Source organism: Myotis daubentonii, chromosome 3, assembly GCF_963259705.1.
Source record: "Myotis daubentonii chromosome 3, mMyoDau2.1, whole genome shotgun sequence".
Taxonomy (NCBI): domain Eukaryota; kingdom Metazoa; phylum Chordata; class Mammalia; order Chiroptera; family Vespertilionidae; genus Myotis; species Myotis daubentonii.
In genome coordinates, this window is record NC_081842.1 from 197,919,362 (window position 1) to 197,931,422 (window position 12,061).

Below are 12,061 nucleotides of genomic sequence, written 5' to 3' on the forward strand. Positions count from 1 at the left end.
GGGCACATAGGGGAGGCAACTGATTGATGTTTCTCTCTCACATTGATGTGACTCTCTCTCTCCCTTTCTCTCTATAAAATCAATTTTTTAAAAAACCAACACATCCTTGGGTGAGGATTTTCTTTTTTTAAAAGAAAAAAACATGTTGATTGAAATAGATCCAAGAGAAGTGCCATTAGGTGCAGTTTTGAGATTGACCTGGAGTGTAGCATTGATAGACAACCACTGGATGGATAGTCATGACTGTCACATTTAGCATTATTTTTTGAATTCATTTCCAAGACACACTTTCCCATCTTGTGTCCAGAGAATTTTTCTGTAAAACTATCACCTGATAGGACAGAGGAGGGTGCATCTCTTTTTCATCTATTCCTGAGGTGCATCAATGGGAATGTTGAGAAGTGAAGGGATCACAGAATAGAAGAGAGAAGCCCTCAAGTTTAGGACCTCTGGGATCCCATTTTTAGAGACTAGCACTTCAGGACTCCAGCTCGTGGTCTCTCTTCCTGTCCTAAGTGAATGATGAGTCTCGTTGGAAAAATGAACAATGAAGGTTATGCAGAACATAACAACAGCCGCAAACCGAAAACAAACAGACAGACACATTCTATTTCAAGCAGCTCATACTTTTATCATAAAATACAAACTTTCTAAAATTAAGTGTCTTACTTCTATTTTACCAACAACAACAAAAACAAAAATCACTCTTGTTAGCTAAATACAGGTGCATAAGTAGTTGAGCAAGTGAGTATGATGCTGAGGGGGACGGGGTGTGGTTTGGGCCGTGTGTGTGAGTGTTGGTCAATAGATGAGTCTGGTCTTGCTGTCTTCTGTCTGAGACCTGGTCAGAATCTCGGCTTTCCAAACTTCCTACCAAGTTGTTGCAGCAGCCAGAATTCCAGAGCCCTTAGCCCCGGCCCAAGGGCTAAGGTAGGAGGAGGAGATCTAAAAATTGATGCCATTCCCACTGGAGGAGAAATAGGGGGTGTTCAGCAGAGGCCCACCAGACGACGAGCCGAACCTGGAAGAGAAAGATGATGGGTGTCAAGATGAAATTCTAATGTTGGTGGAGATATTAGGAAAAGTAATATTTTAATTTTGTGGCTGTCAAAGACTGTCACGATCATGGCAGGCTTGGAGGCTAAAAGCTCTAGCATAATAAAAGTGCCATGGCTGTGGGAAAATAAAATATGAAACGGATACAATTGGAGGACAATAAAGAGCTTTTTCTGCCACTTACTTAGGTCAGGAAGCCCCCAGCAGTCTGCAGGGATTATTTCTATGAAGCCTATGCTCTCATCATGTCCAGAACCACAAAGCAGGGAGCCTCACTGAATCTGAGCACCTTCCTGTGGTCCTGCAGCCACTTTGACTGCCTTAAAGGACCAGGTGTGCCCTTGAGGAAATCCCACAACAGAAATCAGGCCGCATCCCAGTCCCAGAGTGAGATCTGGAAGTTCAGACAATGCCTCATCAGCGCCAGGCTCACCCGGACTCTTTGTTTCAGAAGCAGCTCAAGAAGTGAGCAATGAGACATCACCGAGTGCCTGGGAGTTTGCTAGACCTTCGGAGAAGGAAGAGCCACAAAGATCGGAGCCCCACCCTCCAAGAGCAGAAATACGCACACATATGCTTTCTCTCCCAGGTACACCTCAATAGAGAGTTCAAAAGCCATCTCCTCCGTGAAACCGCCCCTGCCTGTTCCAGATGGAATCATTTACTGACACTTCTGGGATCCTATTGCAATTTCGTCACCCATCTGCTAGGATGTTTTGGATGAATGGGGACAGAGCTCAGTATGAATTGCAGCAGAGCAAATGACTAGATTTAGTCTAATCCAGGGATTCTCAGTCACTTTTCAGCCGGGTAGATGCATATTACAGAAGATATGCACATTCATGGCACTGTGCCATGAATTGACAAAACGACAAAGGTGGAGCAGGGTGGGGGAGAGAAGCAATGGGAATAAACCACATTAATTTGTAATGCCTCCGCTTCTATCAGTATCTGTTGCTTGCCAAGTGTCCCTGGACAACTAGGCTTCAGATTTGGTTTAATTCCCTTCTCATTAAAATAGATTCCATGAGAGCAGGGACATTATCTGGACTGGCCACCATTTTACACCCAGTGCCCAGCCTGGGGCCTGGCACAAGGCAGGTGCCTGATAAGCAATTAATGCTGGCAGTAACCACACCTCTTTTTCTCTCTTTCAAAAATCAGATTAAAATATAAATGATTGACAGTGATGTTACTATAGAGATACCCTAGATTCTACTCTGATTTATAAAATAAAGGCCATAACCAATATTTCATATTTAATAACTCCCAGTAACAAATTACTCAGGGCACACCTCACATCTTATCACCACACCCTATGCATCTAGGCCCTTCTCATGTTGAAATCTTCTGATCAGATCAACTGCCAAGGGTATGGACTGGACAGGATGAACACTAGAGGGCCAGGAAGAGAGGCAGTTCATGTGGAGAGGTAGGCCATGTTGAGAGGTAAGCCACGTGGAGAGGTAGCCCACGTGGAGAGGTGGCCCACATGGAGAGGTGGCCCATGTGGAGAGGTAGGCCATGGGGAGAGGTAAGCCACGTGGAGAGGTAGCCCACGTGGAGAGGTAGGCCACGTGGAGAGGTGGCCACGTGGAGAGGCGACCCACGTGGAGAGGCGACCCACGTAGAGAGGTGGCCCACGTGGAGAGGTGGTCCACGTGGAGAGGTGGCCACGTGGAGAGGTGGCCCATGTGGAGAGCTATCAAGGAATGCTTCCTGGAGGAAGAAGGCAGGCTTGAGCTGCCTCTTGAGCGAGGTGACCTGTCCTGGTTTGCGTGGGACAGTTTCTATGCTGCTATTTCCAGTAAATTATTACTTATGCTCCTTTTAACTCAATATTGTTGTTTGAAAGATAAGTTGTATGGCTATTCAGTAATTTGCATTATTAAATATGCAAATTGATTTGACCAAGGGAAGGGCTCCCTTGATCCTTCCCTGAGAACACGAGCCACTTGCTCCTTCCTCTCCCACTTTGTATGGTTTAGTCTCTTGGTTCTCTCCTTTGCTCCTGACCCAGAGGGAGCGCTGACCCTCCTTGTCTCCGAGACTAAACTCTCCACCTGGATCCTGGATCCTTTCCCGCCCAGAGCAGCTTCTCCTAGACCTTGTTCCATCCGGGACCACTGGTAGCCACCCAACCCGACACCACTGCTGTGCTCAGTGCTCCTTCTAAAGTGCCTGAGATTTGTTTTCATCTCCCCGTGACCCCTCCTTCTCTGCTCCAGGAAATAATTTCTTCACTTGGCTTCCTGCACTCCACACTCTCCTCCGTATCTTCTCCCACCTCATGAGGCCCCGCCTTAGACCCTTCGCTGGTTCCTCCACATCTCCGCAACCTCTCCACGTGCTGGAGGCCCAGGGCTCCGTCCTTGGGCCTCCTCTCTTCTCTATGTACACGAACTCCCTGGGCGATCTCATCCCATCCCAAGCCTTTAAATATCATCTATATGCTAATGACTCCCAGGTTTCTGTTACCAGCCCCAACCCCTGCCCTGAGCCCCAGACTCATGTACCGCCATCTGCCTCTCGTGGCTCCACTCACATCTCAGATTTTACATATCCCAAACCAAACTCTTAGTCAACAGATCTTCGCTGTAGCCTTCTTGAACTTGGCTTTTTGGCATCGCCACTTACCCACTCACTCAAGTTATAAATGGAATCATGCTCAATTCCTCTCTCTCTCATCCCACAGCCAACCATCACTAAGTCCTTCCACCGAGACAATAAACACTCCAGAGCTTTCAGACTCCTGCCTCACTGTTACTGCGTCAGTCCCCGCCACCAGCCCCTCTGCCTCAGACGGCACAAAAGCTGCTCTCCTGCACCCCTGCGAGGGCTCTGACCCACAGTCCATGCTTCATACCTCGGCCCACGTCACCTTCTCTAGATAGAAAACTAGACCATGTCCTCACCAGTTTGAAAGTCATTTTAGTGGCTTCCCACTGTTCTCAAAACCCCTCCGTACCATGCCTACAGGTCCTACCTAGTCTGGCCCTGGCTACTCCTCTGATTTCAATTCCGCCCACTCGCTCTCTCCCACTCATTGTGTGCCAGCTACAGTTCCCCTGTGGGGCTTCTGCACTTTCTCTGCTTTCTGCCCAGACTGCTCATCGCCCACATACATGCCTGGTTCATTCTCTCACTTCATTTAGATCTCAGCTCAGGAGACTTCCCTCCATTCCCTCTCCCCTCACCCCCAGCACCTGGCCTGTGTGCAGCTTGTTTATTTCCTTGCTGCCGATTTCTCCCCCTGGAATGAGACAAGGAAAACCTCGTCTTGTTCACTCCAGTAACCAGTGCCTAGGACAGTGCTAGACACATAAAAGACACTCAAGAAATACTGTTTGAATGAACAAATTGTTCCTTCTGGGGCCGTAGTCCTACACACTTTGCTTCACTTTTCCGACCTCACTCTCCAGGTCTTCCCTGCCCAGAGCAGCCTCCATTCCACCCTGCAGACTGCCACCACTCCTGCCACTTGGCACCTTTGCCCACAGTGTGTCCACCTGGCTCCAAGCTTCCTCCCGCTTCTAAGACTGTTTCTTCCTAAGTCTCCTGCTCACTCCTTTTCCTCTCCCAGCCCCTATAGACAACCAGCAACTGGGTCTAAACCAGTGATGGCGAACCTTTTGAGCTTGGCGTGTCAGCATTTTGAAAAACCCTAACTTAACTCTGGTGCCGTGTCACATATAGAAATTTTTTTATATTTGCAACCATAGTAAAACAAAGACTTATATTTTTGATATTTATTTTATATATTTAAATGCCATTTAACAAAGAAAAATCAACCAAAAAAATGAGTTCATGTGTCACCTCTGACACGCGTGTCATAGGTTCGCCATGACTGGTCTCAACCCTCTACTCTTACTGCTCCCATAGTGCTGACTGATGAGACCTCAATATCACGCTCCCTCCCAAGTACATACAGCCAGTTTTACAGTGAGTCTCTCTTCCCTTGAGCTCAGAGTCACAATGTGGAATATGGGAAGTCTGCTGGCCTGCCGGTAGTCTGTCCTGATCCCTCTGCCTTCTCATCTACTCTCACCTCCAGGGAGGCGAGAACCTCTCATACAGACCCCTACAGTCACCTCCAGACACGCCCCCCTCTCTCCTGTTTCTCTGCCCTCCAGCCCATCTATTGATTCTGATATGCACCAATCTGCATTAGATGCCCAGGTCTAGCAGCTAGGAGCCTTTAGGAATGCAGTCCCAGCCGCCTTTTTCCAATCCTATTTTCCACCTTTTTCAGGGATGAATCTAATCGTTCAACCAGACGCCTTTATTGCCCAGGCCTCAAGCTTGCTACACATCTTGGAATCCAGGGCCTCACTTTTCCCGCCTGGAATGCCCTTCTCCCCTCGCTGCTCACTGTCCACCCAGAAAAGATCCTGCCACATCCTCGGGCCACTTTGGTGGTCTTCACTATATCACGGCTCTAACATCATGTGCCCACATCTCACTCACTCTCAGCTCTCAGAAGGGGGGAACTATGTCCTAATCACCTATGCCCCTCCCCCAGGCTAAATTCATAGGAACTATGTGAATTAATGCAGAGCTTCTTGATATGTCCTACAAGAAAAAAGAAGAAAAATGGGGAGCAAAGGAGGGAAGGTGGAATGAGGGAGGGAGGGAGGGAGGGAAGATGAAAGAAAAAAGAAAAAGAGAAAAACAGGGCTGTGGGGTTTGGGTTAAAATAACACTATCGATTACCCTTTTGGACATTTCCAGGCACCCTTGGAAATTAAATGATCTGAGAATTCCAACAGTTACAAAATGTGTTTAGCTTTGTTTCACACAGCTTTTCCCAAACAGATCTGACTACAGAAACCTCTTTCTAGCATTTATGAGACACTTGGGGAAGCGCTGATTTGAAAGGATGAGAGTTTGGGGACACACGTCAACACTACAGTTTGGCCCTAGTTCTATAAACCGAGCTCCTCAAACTTGGGCACAGGCTTCCCAGGGTGTGCCGGGGAGACTCGGAATCGCAGGAGCCCTCTGCCCGTCTCTCAGGACGGCCCTATCAGCTGAAGATTTGCTGAGTGGGAGTGAGCGGCTCCGTGTTATTACACTAAAACAACAAACAGAAATGTATGACCTAACCAGCATGGAAAATTGGTGTGGAATTTTCGGCCAACCGGTCGAGTTTGTGTGGGCTGTTTGCTCAGCCCCTCTCCTCTGCTGTCCTGGGTACTTTGGTGGGAAGACGTGGGCAGCCCTGATAAGCCACGGGAGATCCTTCGGCAGGGCCTGCTGCGAAGTCAATGGGATGTTCTGGAGATTAGCCTGGCGAGGAGCTCAGAGGGCAGTGAGTGGGGGAGAGCTGTAAGAGGATTACCTGGCCGCGTCCTGCTATAAACCAAGCAAACTGGTAAAGGCAAATGCGCCAGGTCCACCAGCCGCCACCTGCTGTGCTGGATGCCACCACTATGGGCTGTGCAGTGCAGCCCCGAAATGAAGTGGCCAACAGAGGGGCCCGCCAGGCCCCAGACCCTGCTCGCCTCCACAGCAGGTCCTTCCAGGACCCACAGGGCATCCAGATCGAGGGCATCCCCCAGGCAGTGAGGCCCCGTGTACCGTGTACTCTCCTCCCCTGTCCAGCAGTTTTCTATCTAGTGATAAGCTAGACTTCCAGTGCAGGCCAAGGACTCACCCATAAGGCTGGGGGAAGAGGAACTGCGGCCCATCTCCTGCCATGGGGGAAGGGTCTCGGGGGTTGGTGGACAGCTTCGGAGGTGTCCTCTGAGGGTACGGGTAGTTGGGCTGGACGAAGGGGATGTAGCTCAGCAGAGGGGTGTAGGAGGAGCGAAAAATCTGCTGTCCCATTTGCACTGGGTTGTACGGTGTCACCTGCAGGTCAGAGAGGAGAGAGGGGTGAGGTCCAGCAGAGCCCACCGCTTCCAAACATCACTCCCCAAACCCTAACCCTAACCCCAGCCCTATCGCGCGACCCTGTGCCTCTCAGGCAACATGCTGGAATGGTAAAAGCAGAGGGTTCAACTTCTATACATGAGCTTGGCAAGTGACTGAATTTAGCTGAGCTTCAGTTTCCTCATCTGTAAAATGGGCAAACACTATCTCCTTTGTATGGGGATTGAGTCAGCTGATGTAAGAGTCTGAGACATACTAACTAGCAAATAAACATTTCCATTCTCTTCCCTACATCCCCTTTTCCCTCTGTCAATAACTATCCTCAAAGCCCCTTATTCATCTTTAAGTCTTCATCTAAAAAAAAAAAAAGCTGTTGAGATTGAAACATCCTTGGCTTCTAGCTCAGGCCCTCAGCAGGGTCCAAGTATAAGACAGCCTTGCCCAGTGGGAACTCCTGTGCTGGGTGCTAGAAAGGCTCTATATCCACACTGCCCAGTACATTAACCGCCAGCCATTTGTGCCTACTGAGTACTTGACATGTGACATGTGAATAAGGACCTGAGTTTTCATTTTACTTAATTTTAGTTGATTTACATATAAGTAGCCACACGTGGCTAGCGGTTTCTGTATTGGACAGTGTGAGTCAGGAGAAAGGGCCAAAAAAGGGCAATGGAATTCAGTCAAGACCCTAGAGAAAAAAAGCTCAGTGGGGTTTTGGAGCCCACCTGGATCATACTCCCACCAAAAATGGAGCTCCTACAATGATGCCCCTGGCAAGGCAGGAACCCCATCTGTCTTATTTCCTAATATAGTTTCAGTCCAAAGATAGTGCCTGGCACATAGTAGCTGCTCAATAAACATCTGTTGAGTGAATGCAAGAAGGAAAGAGAGAGGAAGTGAAAGGAGGAAAGAAGAAACCACTAAGTGTCTGCTTGGATACCTAGAATGCCACTGAGCGCTGCACTCCACCACTGACAGTTCCAAATGTCAGGGAACCCTCGCTCCCCTGCGAGAGCTGCATCCACCCCCCCTCCCCCGAGTGCTGAGGCAAGCTGCATCAAAACTGGGGGAGCTGCCGGACCTCCGCTCCAATAGCAAGAGCCTGGGGTCCAGGCTGCTCAGGGATTCAGCTTGCAGACAGCCCTCTCTCACCCTGCACAGCCTCATCTAATGCACCGTTCATAGAGGCTGGCTCCGATTGAGAGCTTAGGGCTCGCCCTTCATATGGATTCTCTCATTTAAACCCCAACAAGCCTGTGAGGTAGGACCACTAGCATTCCCATTGCAGAGACAAGGAAACTGGGTTCAGAGAAGTTAAGCCGCTTGCTTAGTGTTTCGTACCTCGGTGCTTGCCCCTCTGGAGCCCTGAGCCCCTCCCACGCCCTCCCCATATTTCTCCCAGTGGATGTATAGGATCTGGTGAAGCTGGACATAGGCACCAAAACCCCCAGATGATAAGCTAAAGGTCAGAATGATTTGAGAGCTTTCCAGAGAACCCAGGAAGGCACTTCTCAGGTCGGTGTGGCAGATAATATCCCTGGTTTCCTTAGTAGGGGGAGAAGGTGGACCTGGGAGGAGACGGACATGAGAGAAAAGCTTTATTCAAAAATGTGCCCCTAACTACATGTAACTGATAACAGCCACAAAGCAGAGTTGTGTATACTGCTCTGGAGCCATCTGCATGACAGACTCCTTGCTGACCAAAGCGGTGATAGAATAGTGTGCCCAGAAGGCCACGTTTGTACAAAGACGTTTGTATCAGTAGACATCACTGGGAAAATACCCAAGACACCAGTATCAGTGACTGCCTCTAATGTCATGTTCTTGTATTACTTTCTCAAATATATGCATTTACATAACTTTGTCTAGAAATATTCTCTTTGGAAGTAGGTGGATGGTATCACTGCTTGTGGGGTGGATGTGACGTGGCTGAGATTCTGTGAACCAGACTGCCTCTCATCTCTGCATCTCAGGATGCAAGGCTCCCACTGATGAAAAAGCAGCAGTCCGGGTCCATGGGATACGGTAATCTATACCTGTGTCCCTTCTCTACCCTCTGGAACATTCAACATACTTCAGATCAGAGCTACAGTTTGCAGGAAAAGGGTGGGGCTCCCTGGGGAGAGAGGAGAGGCCGAGGAGTCTGTGAGTTGAGTGTGGAGCTTGTCTACCTGTGTGTGAGGGTGCAAGGCCAGCCTGAGCATGCAGCAGGTTCCAAGCTCCTTTCCTCACACTCCCACCCCCACCCCCACCCCAAGACACTCAACATCTCTGGGCAGGCTGCTTTGTGTTAGGTGCGCACACAGCTCGGTGGCATGTACATAACTCTATCTTTGTGTCTCTGTGTTTGTATTTTTGTCTCTGCTGCTTTATTTTGATACTGTATTTCTCTATATGTATGTATAAGAGGCAGTAAACCACCATGATTGGCATCACAGACCTTGAAGCCAGGCTGCCCAAGGTCAAACCCCAATTCTGCCATTGTGATACTGCCAAGCAGATATTCACCCCAACCTTCCCATGGGAGTAGGGGGTGCCAGATTTAGCAGAAAAAAAGCACAGGGCATCCAGTTAAAGTCAAATTACATATCATTTAATCTCAAATGGATTAATTAACCGCAAATAATATTTTAGTATAAGTATGGGCCATGCAATATTTGGGACATACTTATACCAAATCTTTATTCACTGCTTATCTAAGATTTGAATTTAACTGGGTGTCTTGTATTTCAACTGACAAACCGCCAGGGGTGGAACAAGAATCCCCAGCCCCATTGACCCTGGGCAAAGCCATGTGATTTGCTTTGGCCAATGAAGGGCAGGCACACGTTACCACATACCAGCTCTGAGCTGAGGCTCCAGGGACATGGGGTGTCACCCATTGCGGCTGGAGCAGAAGCTACTACATCGTCATCACACACCCAAAGCAGAACACATGGAACAGGCTTGAACCGAATCCTAGCCCAGCTCAGCCAACCCACAGACCGTGAGTGAAAAGTATTTATTATTGAAAGTCTATGAGATATTGGGGTCTTCTTTTTTATTACTATTATTATTATTATTATTTATTTATTTTTTTTGCCAAAGCAAAAGCTAACTTATATGCCAACTTTATAACCTTGAGCAAATTATTTAATCTCTCTGTGCCTTAGTTTCCTCATCTCTAACCTACCTTACAGGGTGGTAGTGAAGGTTAAATTAGTTAATCCAGGTGAAGACCTTAGACAAGGGCCCGGCACACAGCAAGGGCCCTGTAAGTGCCAGTTGTCATTATCACCTGGGGACACCTGTTTGTTTCCATCTGCATGCTGGTATCTGTGTGTACTCTGGTCCAAGGATGGGCCAAAAACTATGGCTGGTGACCAGGCTTTTGGCCTGAAGGCCTTCGTGGAGCTGGGACAAAGGTGAGGAGGACATTTACTCACCTGTCGGGGATAACATCCCAGCTGGGGGTGCAGGGCCTGCTGCTGATAGGGCATCCTGGCTGCCCGTTGTGGGTACAGGCCCTGGGGAGAAAAGAAGAGGTTCAGTACTGTGGGGTCAGGGGCTCCCAGTCAAAGGGCAGCCACTCAACTCAGTTTCCATGCCACAGCCCTGTAGGCCAGACCCACTGGTTTCCAGGTCCAGCTGGCATCGGGCCAGGCATGCACAATTCACACCACACAGGAAGTATGTCCAGCAGGGATTCACTGCTTTCTTGGTGAGTGTTTAAGGAGAGAGCTTCAGGAGCCTGACTGCCTCTTAAATCCCAGATCTGCCTGTGTGGCCTTGGGCAAGTCACTTCACCTCCCTGAGCCTCTTTTCTCTTGTTTATAAAAGTACTAGAGGCCCGGTGCACAAAAATCGCATGGGGGTCGGGGGGCGAGCGCTCCCTCAGCTCAATCTGCACCCTCTCCAATCTGGGACCCCTTGGGGGATGTCCGACTGCCTCTCGCAATCCGGGACTGCTGGCTCCTAACCACTCACCTGTCTGCCTGCCTGATTGCCCCTAACCCCTCTGCCTGCCTGCCTGCCTGATCACCCCTAACCACCTCTGCCTGCCTACCTGATCACCCCTAACTGCTCCCCTGCTGGCCTGATGGCCCCTAACCACCTCTGCCTCACCCACACCCAGGACCCAGGATTCCCTCCTCTGGCTGGTTGGAGGCACCCAGGACCTAGGCCAGCTTCTCCTGGGCCACCGACAGCTGCTAGGAACCGTGGGTGGGTGGCTTTGCTCGGGCAGCAGCCGCAGGTACTGGCACCTGGGACCACCGGGTGGGTGGCTTGTCCCTCTCCCGGGCCACAGCCTGGCTGGTCCCCATTCCTCTCTTGCGAGCTCATTTGTGCCTAGCTGGTCCCCATTCCTCTTTACCCAGCGTTGAGTGTCTGAGCCAAGTCCTTACGGCATGAAGGCGTGAGGGTGTGATGACCATTGCATATTAGCTCTTTATTATATAGGATGTGTGTCCAAGACTGTAAAGCCTGTGAAGGTAGCCACATTCTCTTTGTTGCTGTCTACACCCCTTTTCTAAGTTACTTTCCCCAACCCCAATCCTGCCCCAAGACATGAGGTATCCATGTACATGTGTGTGTGTGTGTGCATCAGTTTGCACCTGATTATTTAAGCACATCTGCACATGTGCTTCCTTTTGTGTCACAGTTGTGTGTTTCCATGTACAAATGTGCCACTGTGAACACAAGTGTATTAGTTTGGGTCTCTGCTGCTGTCTATATGCCCACCAAACCTGTCTCTGGACATTATGATGAGGACTGGTGTGATGAAGAATGAGTTAATGCATTCAAAGGGCTTAGAACAGTGCCAAGCACTCAGTAAGGAATCTACATATGTTAGGTATTTTTTAGTACCTCTCACTGTACACGCCTCCCCCCCCCCCCACACACACACATACACAACAGAACAGCTGCTGTGAATGGGGCAGCCCAGGACCCCTCGAGTCTCAGACTGCCTCTCCCTGCCAATCCAGAGTCCCCTCCTAAGATTCAGCTCAATACTCAAAGCATCCCTAGACTAGGATCTTTCCAGAAGATTCTTCACTCTGGATGCTGCCTCAATTCTGGGCTCACCTTGTGCCAATTATCAACGTGTTGGTGGCTGACTCAGAGCCATGGGGTCCTGATATGGGGCCTG

General features: G+C 49.4%; 1 protein-coding gene across 1 annotated transcript in view; it reads right to left on the reverse strand.

The window, feature by feature from the left end:
- Positions 1-721: 721 nt before the first annotated feature.
- The window catches only part of C3H1orf94 (chromosome 3 C1orf94 homolog), a 37,039-nt gene continuing 25,699 nt past the window's right edge, over positions 722-12,061 (reverse strand). Inside the window, exons 5-7 of the mRNA XM_059686111.1 lie at positions 10,356-10,436; positions 6,713-6,909; positions 722-1,021 (exon numbers count right to left, since the gene is read on the reverse strand). Of these exons, the coding sequence (XP_059542094.1) occupies positions 946-1,021; positions 6,713-6,909; positions 10,356-10,436 (354 nt within the window). The 3' untranslated portion in view covers positions 722-945. The remainder of the gene's footprint in view (positions 1,022-6,712; positions 6,910-10,355; positions 10,437-12,061) is intronic.